This window comes from Ornithorhynchus anatinus, chromosome 4, assembly GCF_004115215.2.
Source record: "Ornithorhynchus anatinus isolate Pmale09 chromosome 4, mOrnAna1.pri.v4, whole genome shotgun sequence".
Classification (NCBI taxonomy): domain Eukaryota; kingdom Metazoa; phylum Chordata; class Mammalia; order Monotremata; family Ornithorhynchidae; genus Ornithorhynchus; species Ornithorhynchus anatinus.
This window is the reverse complement of record NC_041731.1, coordinates 69,952,851-69,973,066: the sequence shown is the minus strand read 5'-3', so window position 1 is coordinate 69,973,066 and position 20,216 is coordinate 69,952,851. Positions and strand designations below refer to the sequence as shown.

At 45.0% G+C, this 20,216-nt stretch overlaps 1 protein-coding gene and 1 non-coding gene across 2 annotated transcripts; one reads left to right on the top strand and one right to left on the bottom strand.

Annotated features, from left to right (window-relative positions):
* Window positions 1-5,771: 5,771 nt before the first annotated feature.
* Window positions 5,772-5,909, bottom strand: LOC114811586. The gene has a single exon (XR_003759282.1). It is a non-coding gene; the product is annotated as a small nucleolar RNA SNORA7 (small nucleolar RNA).
* Window positions 5,910-9,890: 3,981 nt separating this feature from the next.
* Window positions 9,891-13,423, top strand: TMEM74 (transmembrane protein 74). Its single transcript, XM_029062246.2, has 2 exons — window positions 9,891-9,942; window positions 11,015-13,423. Exon 2 carries the CDS (start codon window positions 11,072-11,074, stop codon window positions 12,014-12,016), a length of 945 nt encoding a protein of 314 aa, XP_028918079.1. The 5' UTR covers window positions 9,891-9,942; window positions 11,015-11,071; the 3' UTR covers window positions 12,017-13,423.
* Window positions 13,424-20,216: the final 6,793 nt, after the last annotated feature.

Sequence of the window (20,216 nt, the reverse complement as noted above, 5' to 3'; positions counted from 1 at the left end):
GCAGCTATATAGTTTAAGCAAATGGCTGTTTAGATCAGTCCTACCCCTCTGATGAGATTCTGCCAGCTACATGTTCTTGCTTTTGCTGCCTCTGTTGCCTTCTGCTACTGGGGACTGGAAAAATGAGAAGGGATAAACAGCAGGTCATCCTTCCTGTCTAGTGAAGACATTCGCAACTCCTGTAGTTGCAAATCTGACTGTAGACAACATGGTATTTAATTTGAGCCTGGACTTATCTCTTCATCCAAAGTTTAATCACTCATTCCTCCCCAAGCAATAAATATTGTACAACTGGAAGAGCCATATGAAATTGTATAATCTGTTATGGCTCTGAGAACACTGTGGGAATATTTAATATGCGAGTCAAAATAGGTGCATAGAGTGATTTGTATTTTTTTTTTAATTCTGTACATAGTCTTCTCCCACAGAGAGCAGGATAGGGAATGATGGAGGAATGATCCATTTCACTGCTCCTAAAGTATCTTTGGGAGGGAGTAATCTTAGCTTGAAAATTTCCAGTTTCAGCAATTCTGCATAGTGGTAACTTGTTCCAAAAAGTGTTTTGATAGTGGGTTGTAGTGTTTTACTGTTCAGGATTAGAGTCCCTTATGCTATCCCTTATGATGGGAAAAATAAAATATCCTGATTCTTATTAAAAAAGATTCCTGGCTTTTTATACTCTTTAACATACCCCCTCATGAGAAAAAAAGTCTAAGCTTCTGTGATGCAAAAACTAATTCTGCCTCATAGATCTATCACCTCTGGTTCTCTAATTCTATCTAGACTGGTCCTAGGTTCTGATTACTCTTTATGAATGCTAACCTTGCCATAGGTTTCCTCTTGTGTGACAGTATTAAAGTAAAATATTTCTGAAGTGCTCTATTTGAGGAACTGGGCTCCATGCTTGTGTTTACTACCAAAATGGTAATGCAGTTTCTGAAACCACCACACTTCGTTATTTCAGTTATTCACTTGTTCCTCCATCCTCCTGTTGAATGTTTAGCTTCACTTATTCTCCTCCCCTGCAACCAATTATCCATAAAAAGGATATCCATGGATTATCCTTTCTGGAATGTTTCCTACTTACTAGTTAGGCAATGTTTTATCAATCTTTTTGTTTGTTTTCTTTACCAAAGCCTTCTTTTGAGGCTGTTCATTTTACTAGAACAGTAGCAAATCACAGAAGTACTACAGCTGAAGACAATCCTTTTTAATGGCCCTTTCTCTCCTACAGCCAAGCACATCATGACCTCCACACCTCTGAAGACAGCTCCTTTTCCTTCAAGCTTTTGCTACACAAGGGATCTATTTATTAATGATTTCAGTGCCTTAGGTTATATTTTCGTGACTTGTAACAATTAACAGAGAAAACCAGGTGGACCATGCGGCCAAAGTGTGAGGTGCAGTTTCAACCACAAGGTCAGTTGAAGATGTTTTGCAGCACTTAAAATTGTCTTTTACAGAGCATGTTTTTCCTTTGCTGTAGAAGTGTGATTGTCCTCAAAATAATCGAATAGCCAAATGACAATCAATTAATTGTATTTATTGAGCAATTACCTTGGGCAGTGCACTGTACTAAGCACTTCGGAGAGTACAATATAACAATTTAACAGACACAATCCCTGCCCACAATGAGTTTAGAGGGGGAGACAGACATTAATAGAAATAAATAAATCACAGAAATGTACAGTAGTGCCGTAGGACTTGGGGGTGGGGCATGAATAAAGCAAGCAGAGTAACACAGAAGGGAGTGGAAGAAAAGGAAATGAAAGCTTAGGTTTGGAGGAGACCTTCAATAAGGTTTTGAAGGTGGTGAGAGTAATTGTCTGTCAAAGATGCAGAGGAAGGATGTAGACCTTCAATAAAGTTTTGAAGGTGGTGAGAGTAATTGTTTGTCAAAGATGCAGAGGGAGGATGTTTAGGCCAGAGGTAGGATGTGGGTGAGAGGTAAGCGGCGAGATAGATGAGGTTGAGGTATAGTGAGGAGGTTGGCATTAGAGGAGCCAAATGTGCAGGCTGGATTTGAGTATGAGAGTAGCAAGACAAGGTAGGATGGGACAAGGTGACTGAGTACTCTAAAGCCAATGGTAATGAGTTTCTGTTTAATGCAGAGGTGTAGTGAGCACCAGCTCCCCTTGCCTTCTCCCCTTCCTGGGCAAAACTGCCCTTCCCCAGGAATGCGAGCCCATCATTGGTCAGGGATGATCTCTATATGTTGCTGAATTGTACATTCCAAGCACTTAGTACAGTGCTCTGCACATAGTAGGCGCTCAATAAATACGATTGAATGAATGAATGGGCAACCACTGGAGGTTCTTGAAGAGTGAGGAAACATGGATTGAATGTTTTTTGTAGAAAAATAATCCGTGTAGCAGAGTGAAGTATGGACTAGAGTGAGAGAAACAGGAGGGTGGGAAGTCACCAAGGAGGCTGATACAGTAATCAAGCCGGGATAGAATTGTGCTTGAATTAACATGGTAGCAATTGGGAAGGAGAGGAAAGGACAGATTTTAGCGATGTTGTGAAGGTTGAACCAACAGGATTTAGTAATAGACTGAATATGTAGGTTGAACAAGAGAGGCGGGGTCAAGGATAATGTCAGGTTTTTGGGTTTGTGAGCCAGGAAGGATGGTGGTGCTGTCTACAGTGATGGATAAGTCTAGGAGAGGACAGGGTTTGGGTGGGAAGATAATGAGATCTGATTCTATTCTGGGAGTGCATAATGTGTTCTTTGGATCCTGAAAAATGCTCAGGACTCTCCCTGAGCCTGCCAGGATATCCTCCTCATGCCAGCTTCATTTGCAGAATAACCAAGGCTTAGAAATGCTCTGAGGCCTCTAGCTTGCTCCTAGTTCACAACCCTGATGGCTCTTCTGGGAAACTGACCTGCACTTCAGTGCTAAATTTTTTCATTTGGTTGTTTTGAGTGTGGCATGCAGGGATTGGGGAAACGGGAGGGGGATGGGCAGCAAAGATTTATCATACCAGAAAGTCACCCTTTGGGGTCTTTTCAGTCCTGACTGAAAACTCACTGGTCATAATAATAATAATGGTGTTTCTTAAGGGTTTACTGTGTGCCAAGCACTGTTCTAAGCTCTGGGGTAGATACAAGGTAATCAGGTTGTCCCACATGGGACTCCCTGTCTTAAACCCCATTTTACAGATGAGGGAACTGAGGCCCAAAGAAGTTAAGTGACTTGCCCAAGATTGCACAGCAGACAAGTTGCAGAGCCAGGATTAGAACCCATGACCTCTGACTCTGAAGCCTGTGCTCTTTCCACTAATCCACGGTGCTTGGAGTCACGCTGATCTTGTCAGAAGCCTGAGCTCAGCAATACCAGGAGTTCTGCTCATCAAAGCTCTGGGAGCCATTGCCCCCATCTCCTCCATGGAGTTGGCACCTGTGCAGATAAATCCATGAAGAATTATCAGAGGGAAAGTTTGGATGGCAGATGGCTCAGCCCCAGTCATGAGGCCAATTTTCAAGGAATGTAACTGGCACATTTCTTCTAAGCTCCTTTATTGTCCCTGTAAGAGATGAGTGCTTAGTACAGTGCTCTGCACACAGGAAGCACTCAATAAGTACCTTTGAGTGTAAGAGAGAAAACTTATTCAATCATTCATTCATTCATTTAATTGTATTTATTGAGCTCCTACTCTGTGCAAAGACACTAACACAGGATAGTTTTTGTGGATAGAGCATGGGCCTGGGAATCAGAAGGATCTGGGTTCTAATTCCACCACTTGTCTGCTTCGTGACATTGGAAAAATCACTTAACTTCCTTGTGCCTCAGTTACCTCATCTGTAAAATGTGGACCAGACTTGGGGGCCCCATGTGGGACAGGAACTGTGTCCAACCTGGTTAGCTTGTATCTACCGTAGCGCTTAGAACAGTGCCTGGCACATAGTAAGTGCTTAACAAATACCACAATTATTATTATTATTTTTTAATGATCACTAAGAGGAGGATCTTATTATTTCCCTCACAATGGTCTTTCGCTATCCCACACTAGCTTAGGTTGTTCTTTAGTATATCTTGCTTAACTGTATTGTTTAATAAATTCTCCTTGTTCCCCATCTCCTCAGTTCAGCTCACCTTTCTGTGGCTTCTACGGAGTCCTGCCATCACCTAATTAATTCACATGCCCTATGCCATTAAACTGTACTGTGATGAGCATTGAGGTGAACTGACTAGGTATTCTAGACTTCATTATTTTTTATCTTTTTCTATTTTAATATTGGATTGAAGGTGTAAGTGACGTTGGTAAAATTGCTTGGTTGTCATTTAACTTATTACAAGCAATTAACTACGTAGGCTCATAAAAATCCATTTTGTGTTTAAAATGCTTCTCTAGGGGATTTGCAGATTTTACAATTCCTGTTAACCCCCTTCAAAAATATCTTCATCATACTGAAATCAGTCATTCAGTCAATCTTATTTATTGAGTGCTTATTGTGTGTAGAGCACTGTACTAAGTACTAGACAAATGCCATCATTATTATTACTAAGTGCTTGGGTGAGTACAATATAATAAAGTTGGTAGTGTCACATTCCCTGTCCACCACCAGCTTACACACTCTAAAGTTGTCGACAAATCGATCTTCTAGAATGTAAGCACCTTGTGGGCAAGGAATATGTCTTGGGAGTGTATTGTACTGTCTCAAATGCTTAGGACAGTGCTCTGTACACAGTCAGTGCTCAATAAATACCACTGATTGATTGATTGAGACCTGCCAGGTTTCTGTCTGAAGTTAAATTTATTGGATTTAATTTTCAAGCCTGTCTACCCTATGTGGATTCTTTTTATGATATTTGTTAAGCACTTACTATGTGTCAAGCACTGATCTAAGCACTGGGGTAGATTCAAGTTAATCAGGAAGGACACTGTCCTCAGACAGAAGGACACGAGGGGGCCCACAGTCTAAGTAAGAGGGAGAAGAGGTATTTAATCCACATTTTGCAGTGGAGAAAACAGAAGCACAGAGAAATTTTCCCTAGGTCACACAGCAGGTAGTGGTAGAGCTGGGATAATGAACTCAGATCCTCTGCTCCTGTGATTTATCCATTAGACCACACTGTTCCCAGAGTAATTGTGCAACCCTTCCTTCCCTTAGTTCTAGGAGGTCTCTGACAGCTTTGGCATTTCAAACCAAGGCTATTTTGTCAAAATTCTGAAAGCAAGATTTGTACTGGGCTGACTTTTTTTTTTTTCAGGGAAGCTTTCTTTTCACTGCCATGGTACCCTTCCAGGTAGATTTGGTCTGTATGCCTTCACTCAAAAGGAATAATAACAATAGTAATTGTATTTGTTAAGTGCTTTTAGTGTGTGCCAAGCACTGTACTAAATGTTGGGGTCTTGTCTAGTCTTATAGACATTGCCATATAGTCTTATTGCCATTGTTCTTGTCTGTCTGTCTCCCCCGATTAGACTGTAAGCCCGTCAAAGGGCAGGGACTGTCTCTATCTGTTGCCGACTTGTGCATTCCAAGCGTTTAGTACAGTGCTCTGCACATAGTAAGCGCTCAATAAATACTATTGAATGAATGAATGAATTATATTGTCAAGTCGTTCCTGACCCATAGCGACTCTGGACACATCTACCCCAGAGCGCCCCGCCTCCATCTGTAATCATTCTGGTAGCGTATCCTTAGCATTTTCTTGATAAAAATACAGAAGTGATTTACCATTTCCTTCTTCCTCACAGTCACTTTGGGTCTCCATCCTTCAACTCTCTTCCATGCCGCTGCTGTCCAGCATAGGTGAGTTCTGACTTGTAGCAGATGGCCTTCCACTCGCTAGCCACTGCCCATGCTAGGAACGGAATGGGTAGGCCTCTGCTTTACTCTTCTTCCCATAGCCGAGACTGGTAGAGTACTGGAAACTCTCCAGGTGCGATCCTGAGAGGGGTAAACACTGGGATACATACAGGATAATGAAGTTGGACACAGTCTCAGTCCTATATGGAGAACAGATATTGAATCCCCATTTTACAGATAAGGAATCTGTGGCAGAGAGAAGTGAAGTTATTTGCCCAAGGAACTTCAGCAGGTAAGTGATAGAACTGGGATAAAAAATCAGATCACTCCCAGGTCCATACGTTGACCTCTAGGGCAAGGAAAGGTCCATACGCTCTCCCAGTTTGTGTATTGCTTGAACTAGAAGCAGCATTTGGCAGGAGAAGCAGCGTGGCCTGTGGAAAGAGCATGGGCTTGAGAGTCAGAGGACCTGAGTTCTAATCCTTGATCCACCACTTGTCTGCTGTGTCACCCTGGGCAACTGAATTAACTTCTCTGTGCCTCAGCTACCTTATCTTTAAAATGGGGATTTTTAAAAATGGAATTTAGGTGGTTACTATGTTTCAGGCACTATTCTAAAGGCAAGAGTAGGTTGAAGCTAATCAGGTTGAAGACAATGTGTCCCACATGGGGCTCACTGTCTTAATCCCCATTTTACGAATTAAATTCTCCCTCCAATTTAGACTGTGAACCCTACGTGGGACAGGAATTCCGACCGACATGATTATCAATCGTATTTATTAAATGCTTAACCTGTGTAGACCACTGTATGAAGCACTCGGGAGAGAACAATATAACAGAGTTGGTAGACATGTTCTCTGCCCACATTGAGTTTACAGTCTAGAAGGATCTTACATCTACTCCACATTCCTTGACCCATAGAAAGCACATAAAACATACCATTAAAAAAATGGAAGATAATCTTGAGTGCTTACTATGGGCAGAGCACCGTACTAAGCGCTTGGAATGTAGAATTGAGCAACAGATAGAGACCATACCTGCCCAATGTCGGGCTCACAGTCCAATTGGGGGAGACAGACAGCAAAGCAAAAGAGAACAAAACAAGAGAACATCATGAAGATAACTTCATTCATTCAATAGTATTATTGAGTGCTTACTATGTGCAGAGCACTGTACTAAGCCCTTGGAATGTACAATTTGGCAACAGATAGAGACAACCCCTGCCCATTGATGGGCTTACAATCTAATCGGGGGAGACAGACAAAAACAATAGCAATAAATAGAATTAAGGGGATGCACACCTCATTAACAAAATAAATAGGGTAATAAAAATATATACAAATGAGCAGACAGCACAGTGCTGAGGGGAGGGAAAGGGAGATGGGGAGGAGCAGAGGGAATGGCGAGGAAAGGGGGCTTAGCGGAGCGGAGGTGAAGGGGGGGCAGAGAGGGAGCAGAGGGAAAAGGGGTAGCTCAGTCTGCGAAGGCCTCTTGGAGGAGGTGAGCTCTAAATCAAGGAGATGCACACCTCATTAAGAAAATAAATAGGGTAATAAATAATATACAGAAATGAGCACAGTGCGGAGGGGAAGGGGTGGAGCAGAGGGACGGGGGGCTCAGTGTGGGAAGGCCTCCTGGAGGAAGTAAGCTCTAAATCAAGGAGATGTACACCTCATTAAGAAAATAAATAGGGTAATAAATAATATACAGAAATGAGCACAGAGCGGAGGGGAGGGGGAGGAGCAGGGGGAAAGGGGCTTAGCTGAGGGGAGGTGAAGGGAGGGCAGAGAGGGAGCAGAGGGAAAAGGGGAAGCTCAGTCTGGGAAGGCCTCTTGGAGGAGGTGTGCTCCAAATCAAGAGATGTACACCTCATTAAGAAAATGGAGTAATAAATAATATCTAGAAATGAGCACAGTGCGGAGGGGCAAGGGGAGGAGCAGGGGGAAAGGGGCTTAGCTGAGGGGAGGTGAAGGGGGGCAGAGAGGGAGCAGAGGGAGCAGAAGCAAAAGGGGAAGCTCAGTCTGGGAAGGCCTCTTGGAGGAGGTGAGCTCTAAATCAGAAGATGCACACCTCATTAAGAAAGAAGGTAATAATATACAGAAATGAGCACAGTGCGGAGGGGCAGCGGGAGGAGCAGAGGGCCGGGGGGGGCTGAGTGTGGGAAGGCCTCCTAGAGGAGGTGAGCTCTCAGGAGGGCTCTGCAGCCCATCGCTAACGAAGGGTGGTAGTTTGGGGGTCCGGTGGGGAGGCCGCGGCGGAAGGGAAGCCAGGGGGAGGCAGGAGAGCCCGAGGGCTGGGGACACGTGGCGGGGGCGCCGCGGTTCCCCCTTGGGCCCGGCCGGACGCGGGACTACAAGTCCCAGCATGGCCCGCCCCCCTTCCCCCTTCCCCCGCCCCCCGGCCCCCGCCCCCCGGCCCCTTCCCCCGCCCTCCGCCGCTGCCCGGCCCCGCCTCCGGCCCCAGCCCCGGCCCCGGCCCCGGCCCCAGCCCCGGCGCTCCGCTACAAGTGCCCCGGCTCTGCCGCCCGCCCGCCCGTCCGTCCGTCCGTCCGCAGCCCGGCTCCGAGGTAGGTGCCCGGCCCGACGGCTCGCCCCACCCCGCCCACAGCCCCCGACGCAAGGGGCACAAGGGGGGCGCTTCTCTCACTCTCTCTCTCTCTCTCTCTCTCTCTCTCTCCGTCTGCAGCTGCTCCTGTTCCTGCTCCTTCTCATCCTCCTCCTGCCCTTGCTTCTCCTGCCTCTCCTGCCCCTGCTTCTCATCCTCCTCCTGCCCTTGCTTCTCCTGCCTCTCCTGCCCCTGCTTCTCATCCTCCTCCTGCCCTTGCTTCTCATGCCCCTCCTGCCCCTCATCCTCCTCCTGCCCCTGCTTCTCATCCTCCTCCTGCCCTTGCTTCTCATGCCCCTCCTGCCCCTCATCCTCTTCCTGCCCCTGCTTCTCATCCTCCTCCTGCCCTTGCTTCTCATGCCCCTCCTGCCCCTCATCCTCCTCCTGCCCCTGCTTCTCATCCTCCTCCTGCCCTTGCTTCTCATGCCCCTCCTGCCCCCATCCTCCTCCTGCCCCTGCTGCTCATCCTCCTCCTGCCCTTGCTTCTCATGCCCCTCCTGCCCCTCATCCTCCTCCTGCCCCTGCTTCTCATCCTCCCCCTGCCCTTGCTTCGTATGCCCCTCCTGCCCCTGCTTCTGATGCTCCTCCAGCCCCTCCTGCCCTTGCTTTTGATAATAATCATAATGTTGGTATTTGTTAAACGCTTACTATGTGCACAGCACTGTTCTAAACGCTGGGGGAGATACAGGGTCATCAGGTTGTCCCACGTGAGGCTTTTGATGCCCCTCCTGCTCCTCCTGCCCTTGCTTCTGATGCCCCTCCTGCCCCTCATCCTCCTCCTGCCCTTGCTTCTTATGCCCTGCTCCTCCTGCGCTTGCTTGTGATGCTCCTCCAGCCCCTCCTGCCCTTGCTTTTGATAATAATAACAATGTTGGTATTTGTTAAGCTCTTACTATGTGCCGGGCACTGTTCTAAGCGCTGGGGGAGATACAGGGTAATCAGGTTGTCCCATGTGAGGCTTTTGATGTCCCTCCTGCCCCTGCTTCTGATCCTTCTCCTGCTTCTCCAGCCCTTGCCTCTGATGCCCCTTCAGCCCCTCCTACCCCTCCTGCTCCTCCTGCCCTTGCTTCAGATCCTCCTGCCCTTGCTTCAGATGCCCCTCCAGCCCCTCCTGCCCTTGCTTCAGATGCCCCTCTTGTCCCTCCTGCTCCTCCTCCGCTTGCTTCTGATGCCCCTCCTGCTCCTCCACCTACTCCTGCCCCTGCTTCTGATCCTACTGCTGCTCCTCCTGCTCCTAGCAGACCGGAGCCCAATGCAGCGAGACCTTCCTCACTCCCCCGGGGCCCCAGTGCCCAGAATATGCCCTTCCTGGCCCCGAAACACCATGCTTATAAGAGACAGAAAGGGATGGAGGAGGAAGAGCAATAGACAGAGAGCCCTCCTTCTCCTGGGATTAACCGCTTCCCCCCCCCCCCCCCCCCCCGGGGAATCAGAGCCCCGGATTACTGAGCTTCAAAAGAGATAGCCTGTCTGTGCTCCTGGGAGGCGACAGATGGAATAAATTGTTTGTTTTTTCTTGCCAAGGGGAAACAAGGAGGGTGGATGATGTGGCGTTCCCTGCCCCGACATGAAAAACACAGGTAAATTTGGGGGAACCTGCTGTTAATCCAGCCCGTAAAAGGGGGATCCGAGGTGGTGATGCCAAAAGGAAGGGGGCGAATCCAGCCATCGTGACTTCTCCTCCTCCTCTCTTCCTTTGTAAACTCTTGCAACGAAGATTGATTTGGTGTTTCAGGTGGCTTTGGAGGCTTGGAAGCAGGGAGAAAAGCCACAGGGAGAAAAACCACTAAACTCATTACCTCTTCAATTGCAGGAGAGATGCATGCAATAAGGAAGTCCATTTGAAAAAATGAAAATAAAAGGCGTCAGAAGGCCAGGGATGCTTCCATCTCTACTTTTATAGATGGTAGCTACTTGGTGCGGTGTACCTGATAAACACCTGCCTCTTTAGAATTAGCATAAAGGGTTTTGAATTGTAAAATATATCACAGTCAGTCATTCTCCAGGTATTAGACCAATATAGACAAACCAGCATCTTTCTGTGACTGGTAATCTTAAAGTAAAGTATGTCTTTAATGGATTTTTATTCCAGATTAGGAAAACGGGAGGGGAGGGGACAGGGAGGTGAAAATAGCTTTCTCTGGTTCAACCTGGGCATTCATCTTGATATGAGCTGGAAGGAGCTTTGTTTTTAATTTAATTTTTTTTTAATTTCCCCCATGGTGTGACAAGTAATGTGATCCAATGAAAAAAGCACAGAACCAGAAATGCTGGGACCTGGGTTTTAATTCCGACTCTATTTGCTGGCCGTGGGACCTTGGGAAAGTCACTTCAGTTTTCTCTGTATCGGGTTTCCTCCTCTGTAAAATGAATATTCGATACCTGTTCTCTCTCTCTTTTAGATTATGAGGCCCCTGTGGGAACAGATACTGTGTCTGATCACACTGTGTCGTACCTTTCCCTGCGCTTCACACAGTGCTTGGCACATTGAAAGCGCTTAACAGATACCATCGTTATCATCAGAGGCATTGGAAGATAGAAGAAAGCTTCCATGTTGCCAGTCCCCATTTGGGCACTCCAAAGAGAGGGAGGAGGCAACCTTAAGTGCCTGTTTCAGGATTTTGCCCAATTTGTGTGTGTTTTTATTGGCAGAGGCTCTCGGAGCGTGGCGTAGATGTGCAGCTGCTGAGAAATGTTCAGCTAGTTTACATGGAGCTTCTTCACCTCGCAAAGAGGAATGGACGGTCGGACCCGTGCGACAACGTGGGCTGGAGTTTGCAGGCCCCTCTGACCGCGCAGCAGCCGGATAATGGAGTCGGAAGGGCTGCGGCTGCCCTGTGCCGCCAGATGCCCTGCAGGGCCACTCAGAGGGTGTTAGAGGCCACGACTCTCCCTCCGCCACCATATCCCCCCTCTCCCTCTTTCCAGCCACAAGTGGCAGCGGCACTGGACGTCGGGGTTCAGCCCGGCAGCTTCCTCCAGGGACCTCTCAGGACTGAAGAGAAGGGAGCAGCCTTGGAGCGGAAGAAAGTGTGCAGCTGCTGCGCCCACGAGCTGGAGACCTCCTTCATCTACGTCGATGAGAACGTCAATCTGGAGACGTGCCCCCAGAAGCCCTTGTCGGCCAAGAGCTGCAGCCTCCGGGGAGAGGTGGGCCGGGAAGGCCTGCCTGAGTGGTCCCGGGATGCGGCCGCGTCCCTGATGTCGGAGGACGAGGACGACCTCGTCTCGGAAGCCACGGCCGCGGGGAGGTCCGTAGACTACGGCTTCGTTAGCGCCATCCTCTTCCTGGTCACCGGCATCTTGCTGGTGATCATCTCCTACGTGGTGCCCAGGGAGGTGGCCGTGGATCCCAACACCGTGGCCGCCCGGGAGATGGAGCGCCTGGAGCGGGAGAGCGCCAGGATCGGCGCCCACCTGGACCGCTGCGTCATCGCCGGGCTCTGCCTCCTCACCCTGGGTGGCGTCGTGCTCTCCTGCTTGCTGATGATGTCCCTGTGGAAGGGGGAACTCTACAGGCGCAGCCGCTTTGCCGCCTCCAAAGAGTCGGCTAAACTGTATGGTTCTTTCCACTTCAGGATGAAAGCTGGCCCCGGTGAAAACACCCTGGAGCTGTCCCTGGTGGAGGAAGATGCCCTCACCGTACAGAGCTAATGAAGGCCGCCCTTGTCTTGTTCTTAAAGGAGAGAGCGATGGGGGTTCACCCTCGTGACCCTGGGGAGCGCCTCTCCCCCCCCCCCCCCCCCGGGTTTCCATAAGGATGTGAGCCAGCCCCGGTATTCCTACGGAAGAGGACGTTTCCTGGAAGTAAAATACTTCAGTGATGTCGTTTCTTGCTTGAAGGAAAACAAAAGAGAGTTTACTAGACGAATGGCCAGTTAGCAGTCGTTTCATTTTGTGGGCATTTTCCTTTCAGGAGAAAAGTCATGAGGGTGTTATGGAAGAAAATAAAACGGATGACGGCCTCCTTCCTCCCAGAGCCACTCTAAAACACCAAATAATCAGTAATGAACAAGTGGCTGTTTTCTTTTCATCAAAATATTTCTTCTAACAAGCCCAGTCTTGTTCCTTTAAAAGGGAACATTAATGTTCTGCCACCGAGTTATGTATTATTGCTACCTACATGCAGAATATGAATTATCTACATGGTGATAACGGATCTCACTGGTAATTAAATAGCAAGTCTGTCATTCAATCCTCCCAAGACAGTCTTTTTCATTATAAACATTCCCCTTTCTCTGCTTTTGCATACCCAGTAACAAAGGGGTTTTGGCCTTTTATCTTTTTTTTTTTTTGTAATTAAAACCAGTTCTGGATATTCTGATGAAAAGAAACTTTCAGCAAGAAGTGTTAACTTACTGGGTGGGGTGAGCAAAAACACAGGTAGGGTGGAAGGAAGAAAGAGTGAAAATAACACACATCTCTCCACCTCAGGGGTTCCCAGGTTGAGAGTAGGCTCTGCCAGTCCTGATAGAAACATTTTCATCTTGTTCAGTGGCCAAATTAAAATGAGTTATTGAGCTCAGCCGAGTTCTTAAGGTGCAGTTTCCCTGTAGTTCGAGTCACCAGCACTCTTGCGGATTTTGTGAGGAATCCTACCTTAAAGATCAAGCAGTAGATAAAGCGGTTGAAATCACCTTAGTCAAGATATCTCTGTCTAAGATTCACTTCATCTTTGCATCTGGCCAAATTTGTAAACTTTGAGGACAGCAGCAAAATGAGATGCTTCTCCCTTGAATTGCTGATTCTGAACACTTTGTGAGTACAGTATCAGATTTTGATCGAAAAGCATGTTGCGAGCTTTTTGCTGAAGCCCTGAGGCTTTCTCCGGCCTGGGCAGGAGGCAGTCAAAATGGAAATGATGTCGCTGCTAGAGAGAAAGGAATTATAAAATTGTCTGGTTCGGCCCATAGGTGTGTCCTCTGCTCTGATGAATTGCCTGATTTATTTGTAAAAGAAAAGAATGCATTAGCAGATTTCCTTAGGGAAGTTTCATTTCCTAACTGGAAAGAGCGAGGGCCTGGGGGTCAGGGGATCTGGGTTCTTACCCCAGCTCCACCACTTGCCTATTAGGTGAACTTGGGCAAGTCACCTAACTTTGATGTGCCTCAGTTACCTCATCTGTAAAATGGGGATTAAATCCTTGTTTTCCCTCCTTTTTAGACTGTGAGCTCTGACTGTGAGGACAGGGATTGTGTCCAACCGGATTAACTTATATCTATAGTAGAGCGCTAGGCATATAGTAAGTACTTTAATATTATTATGATTATTGGGGTTTTTTTTGGCTAATACATCTGATCAGGAAAATAAGGATAGGTAGTTAACAGCAAACACCGCCACTGGGGAGGGACAGCCTCACCTTATATCGTTCTGAGGAAGGAAAAGATGAACATAAAGCTTTAGCACTGTTAGTCATCATGAAGTTGTTGTGACATGTCGAAGCATTTTATTGATATATTATTGATCTTGGCAGCATACCAAAATAGGTTACAGCATACTTGTAAGTTCAAAGGCAAAGATGAGCAATGTAGACTTGTAAAAGACTTGGGGAAAAGAAGTTCTGAAACATAGGAAGCCACTAAATAGGTGCTTTTTGAGCCTCTGAGGTCAAACCCTAGGGACTGCTTCCCCAGATAAGGTTGAATCCCTTCAGTGGAAAGGGGTTGTTGACCATTAAGGTATGCCATGATTGTCTGTGTGTGTGTCTCTGTCTCTGTCGGGGGCGGGGGTGGTACGGGGCGGGGAGAAGAGTTCTCCAGTCGCTGCCTGCCAGCAGGTCCCCCTTTCCCTCCAGAGATCCTTTGGGGATCCAAGTCCAGTGGAGGATAACTGCAGAAAAAGGCTGAGATGCACTCTTCTTATCCAGCCCCAATGCAGTTTTCATTCTGACTGACATTTTGTAGAGCTTTGTTGTTTTTTTAAATGACATTTTAATGAATGAGTGAAACGATTGCTTAATATCTGCTAATGGGTTAGGAGCACCTCTTTTTTAAAACCCTGAAACATAGCTGAGTCAGAAATGGGGAGAGAGGGAGCATACCGGAAGAGCAAATACAGTACTTAACATAAAAAATGATACAACCCTTTAGAAGGAAACAATGTTTCAGCATTTTAAATACTGTGATGTGGAGTCTTTGCAAAGCCTGACGTATCTTTAAAATCTTTTCAGATTTGTTTAAAATTCAAATTTCATGATCCGGTCAGTCTGTTTGGTTTGGCCATCTCTGAATTTTTAAATCAGTGGACGTTTATGACTTTAGAGCTTTGAGATATAACTTTTATCATTGATTAAAATGATATAGTGTGACCAAAGGCAGTAATATTATCTAAGCGATGCCTTTCTTGGGTAAAACCGTTGGTCCTTCGGGGCCTGTGTTCTGTTTCTGGGGATGATAACTGGAAGCGTAGAGGAATCATGTGTTGGCTGTTCTCCTTGACAATTGTCAACTCGCCCCACGTTCTTCCCTCCACCAGCATTTACGTACATAGCTTTAAACTAAGTTGCTTCTTTACACCCACAATTTATCTTAATGTCCTTCATCTGCTAGGTGATAAGCTCTTTGAAGACAGGTTTCGTTTCTACTAAATATTACACTCTCTCAAGCACTTAATACAGTGCTCTGCACAGAGTACACGGTCAATACAAACCTGTTGATTAATTTCCTTCTAGATGCATTCTTCTAACAGTCCAATACGGTCTTCTCACCCATAAATGTATCCAAACCTGTTGAATTTATGGATGTTTTCACCCAGCACAATGTCCTGTGGTAAGGGATTACCAATACTTACTATCCACTGTATGTAGAAATATTTATTTCCTTGTGATTTGAATCTACCATCATCAAGCACCAGTGGGTACCTTCCTCCTCCTCCTCCTCCTGTTGATGAGGCATTTGGCAAAGAGCAATTCCCTGCTTGTTCTGGCCAAACTTAAATTAATTTAGTTAACCTCCAAAAGTCCAAAATTAATTTAATTAACCTCATTTAGCTCAGTGGACTAAAGCTTACTAAATTAACCTCTGATCTCGAGTTTAAGGCAGGGACAAGTCCAAAGTAGCAGAAATGATGTCAAAGATGCCCTCCACGTCTTTCAAAGAGAAGGCAGTTCCTTCTGATAATGAAACCGTGAGGACTGAGCAGCCCTACTGATGAGTGTGCAATCCAGAGCAATCAGAGAAATCTCTGCCCTTCATGATTCCTAAGAATGGAATTCTGCTAATGAGTCTCTTTGGGCAAGTCCAAGAAACTGCTAGCCTCCAGTGCTATTGTTGATTTTTTTTCAGGCAAAGTTAGAAATCATTCATTTAATGGAATGTATGTGCAACCTTTGATTTTTGAGCTGCTGAGAGAAGACACCCAATGTTCCATCACTTACGGCTGGTATGAAGTAAGCTGGATTGGTCGGCTGATTTTATGTTTTCAGTAAGAAACAATTAAGTGAGAAGGATTGGTGGCTCAGGTTTTTTTCTGGGTCCCGTGGTTTGCTCCAGAATTGCCTGAGAGCCTGCTGGCACCATTTGCTGTTTCAGACCCTTGGACAGTCTGAAAGGATTTTGTGGGTTGTGGGTTTCAAAGGTCCTCGCTGCATTATTACAGGAGGTAATAAGGGTCTTGTGCTTATTCTGTTTCCCAGACTGTATTTGTTTGTCACGTTGGGTCAGGGTTGGCACAGAAGGCATCATTTCCATGGAAGATGAGACAATTGAAATAAATCTCTAGTCAGCTTGCTCTTTGAAGTTCATTTTTGCCTGCCTTGTATTCCTTGGAGAAAAGTGTGAGTGAGTGATTGGGCACGGTGCCATCTGATTGAACCTCCAGATTTAAGTGTCAGAGCCCAAGTGACCATGAATCTATACCTGGTTATTGGAAAAGACCAGCTGCCCTAAAAGCAATATCTAAATGGTTGTTTCAGATCACTGGCATGTGGTTTCTTCTCTGAAGTAATTGTTTTGGATCAAAGAGGCTTCTACACCTAACTGGGAGAGGGTTTGGGGAGCTCTCTGACTCAGACATAATTGTCTAGGGAGAAAAGAAATATAAAATTGAAGCCTCTTTTCTCTATCTAAGAAGACCCAGGAAAAAGGATCTTAACCAATTTCTACCCTAAAGTTGGCTTTCAGCTTTTTAAGCTCAGGGGCTATAGAAACCTTTTCTGTCAGTTTAGTTGGACCTAAGTGATACAAAACCCTTTGTAGGAATAGAACTCTTAGGCTGTAAGCGATCCTAATTGGAAGTACTTTAATCTGTTTTTTCAGCCACTTGGTATAAAATCTTAAAGCAGGTTGTCTAAATGTGTATGTGTGTGTTTGTGTGTGCGAGAGAGAGAGAGAGTCAGCGAGAGAGAGATTGACTGCACACTCAAGCTTGTATATGCATTTGGAATGCATCTCATAGTTGCGGAAACGCAGTATCCAAAGCTGATGCTGGAACACTTTCTTGTGTGAAATGATGCAAGCCTTAATTCTAATATTAAGAACTAAGTGAAAAAAAAAATGTATCATTTACTGGCATTGTACCAGGCAAGAAGATTCGACTCCATTTATAAGTGTTTCTTCACAGGTCACAAGTGAATAATTTGGAATGGGCTTCAGAAAGGGAAGTCTTAATTGTATAAACCTGTTTGGCTTGTCACAAGCTTAAATATAAGTTTTAAGTGTGTCACAAGCAGGTTCATTTTGAAGTGGAAAACATTTACTGCAGACCATCATTTTGTTTCAGAAAACATAGAAGGCAGATAGCATTCTTCTTTGTTCCATGTTTTGATAGCTCATCTCTGTTTCAGGAACAGCCAGCCTGTTTTTCTCACTGCCATCCCAGGGTCTTACTTGCTAGACCTAGAGCAGAACTACTAATTTTAAAACCACTCCCTGAAAACAGTATGGGTTATTGCTGTTTTTAAGTATGTTTACAGTTTTTACTCTTTGTGGTTTTCCTAATTCATGTTTATAATAATCTGGTTTCTTTGGCCAAGAGTAAATTACTTGATTTCACAGGTATGCATTTTGAATCCCCAAAGGGCAAAGGTTAAATGTGAGCTTTTCATTAGTGCATTTGATGCCTTATAACAGTAATTGTGTCCCATTCATGTGTAAAATAAATTTATTTATAAAGTTATTTTAAACTTGTTTTTTTTTCAAGAATCCTTGTCTGGAGATACTCATTTTTTCCTTTTCAGTTTAAACTGCTGCTATTCATGAAATGTACCCTATAATCAGAGTTTAACCTTCACATCCCACCACACACAATAAAATAACTTCAGTGATGTTGTTCAACATTATAATTATTATTGCCCTACAGTTTACAAATTCAGAAAGATTGTTCTGGCTTTACAAATCCCATGCATTAAGTGTGTAAGGCACAATGCATGTTAAAGAAGATATATGTATAGATACTAAAAAAGCTCTCTCAATCTAGAAAGCTTTTTACTGAAAAATAGGAAAGATATGTGTATAGATAGTAAAAAGACTCAATCTAGAAAGCTTTTTACTGAGAAATAGAATTCATTCCTTGACCTTAAAAATTAGAGAAAGATTATTTTAATCTCCATTTTATGAAGAACTCATCTTAATTTGCAGTATATTCCATCCATTAAGGTGATTTCAAGATTTCTGTGGAGACACAGAGAGGCGCGACATTTCATAGAGCCCCGTCAGTTAAAAACATAAACAGAACGCATTCAACTTGAACAGATTATTATCTTCTATGGGGAGGAAAAAATACCATTGTAAATTACACATTTCATTTCTTATTTGTTCATTATTTAAAATAATTTCATAGTTAAGGATGATAATACATCTAAGAATATAAAGATCCTTTTAATATTATTCTTGTTTCTGTTTTCTAGTGACTTCCTAGATTACCCAGTCAGTGGACCTGGGTTTTAATCCCTGCTTTGCCCACACCTGCTGTTTTGGGCAAGTCACATAAATTCTCTGTGCCTCAGTTTACCTCATCTGTTAAAATGGGGATTCAGTACCGGTTCTCCGTCCTACTTAAGTGAACCCCATGTGGAACCTGATTACCTTGATTCTACTCTGGAGCTTAGTACAGCACTTGGCACAGAGTAAGTACTTAACAGATATTTTAGTATTATTATTATATTATCATAAGGGAAACCCAGAATGAATACTTTGTATTCTCAGGAAAATAAGACCGTAATCACACATTCGTGCTTCACTGTAGAAGATGGCAAAACTGGTGATGAGATCCTATCCAAGTTTGCAAGTATAGCTGCAAAGAGGGATGCATTTGCCCACTCTCTTTTCTGAATTGTTTGCACATTAACATAGATATGAGACGGGCTGGTGAGGCTGTCCTATACAGGCCGTGACTCTGCCTCTTGCTACTCTGATTTATGCACACCAATCCCTCTCCCAATTGCTACACTGGTGCATGTGCATGCACAAACACACACACACACTCCATTTTACCCTATTAATATGAATAATAATAACTGTGGTATTTGTTAAGCACTTATTTGGGCCAGGCACTATACAAAGTGCTGGGGTCAGATCACGGGCCTAGGAGTCAGAAAGACCTGGATTCTAATCCCAGTTCTGCCTAGTTACTTCACTCCTGTTTCTCAGTTCCATTCATCTGTGAAATGGGGATGAAGACTCTGAACCCCACATGGGACAGGGACTGCATCCAACCTGATTATCTTGTATCTACCTCAGTGCATAGTACTGTTCCTGGAATAAAGTGCTTAACGAATACAATTATTACTATTATTATTACAATCAAATCATTAAAAGATGGTGTTACTGGAGAAGCAGTGTGGCTCAGTGGAAAGAGCCCGGGCTTTGGAGTCGGAGGTCATGGGTTCGAATCCCAGCTCTGCCACTTGTCAGCTGTGTGACTGTGGGCAAGTCACTTAACTTCTCTGTACCTCAGTTACCTCATCTGTAAAATGGGGATTAAGACTGTGAGCCCCACGTGGGACAACCTGATTCCCCTGTGTCTACCCCAGCGCTCAGAACAGTGCTCTGCACATAGTAAGTGCTTAACAAATACCAACATTATCATATTATTATTACCCATCCATGCATGTGAGTATGGCTACCTGTTTAGTTGTTAACAACAGTCTATTTCATATTGGGTGCATGTGAACATGATTCATTGTTGAGCAGATGCATTTAAGTTGAGTGATATTGACCCACACAGGCCTCACTGATTTTTGAGACCCCTAAAATCTGCTCCTTCCTCTCCATCCAAACTGCAACTAAGCTGAACCAAAGCACTTATCCTATCCTGCCTTGACACAGCCATCTTACTGACTTCTCTGCCTTCTTCCTCTCCCTGGATTATTTTTCTTCTGCCTGGATAATTTTTCTACAAAGAGCAATCAGTCCATGTTTCCCTACACATCAAGAACTTCTAGGGGTTGCCCACCCACTGCCTCATGAAACAGAAACTCCTTACCATTGACTTTTTAAAGCACTCAATCACTTTGCCTCCTCCAATTTTACGTCACTGACTTCCTACTACAATCCAGTCCTCTCACTTTGCTCCTTCAATGCCAAAGTACTCACTTTACCTTGAGGTACCTCACTGTACCTTGACCTTGTCCTTGACACCAACTACTTACCCATGTCCTTTCTCTACCCTAGAACTCCTTCCCCCTTCATATACAACAGAGGATCATTCTCCCTACCTACAAAGCTTTATTGAGATCACATCTGCTCCAAGAGGCCTTTCCCAATTAACTCCTCTTTTCCTCTTCAACCTCTCCCTTCTGCATCGCATTTGGATTGGTACTCTTTAAGCACTTCACTCCTCCTTCAGGCCCACAGCACTTATGTCCCTATCAGTAATTTATTTTACTGTATTCTCTAGAGTGTAGTTGTGGACAGGG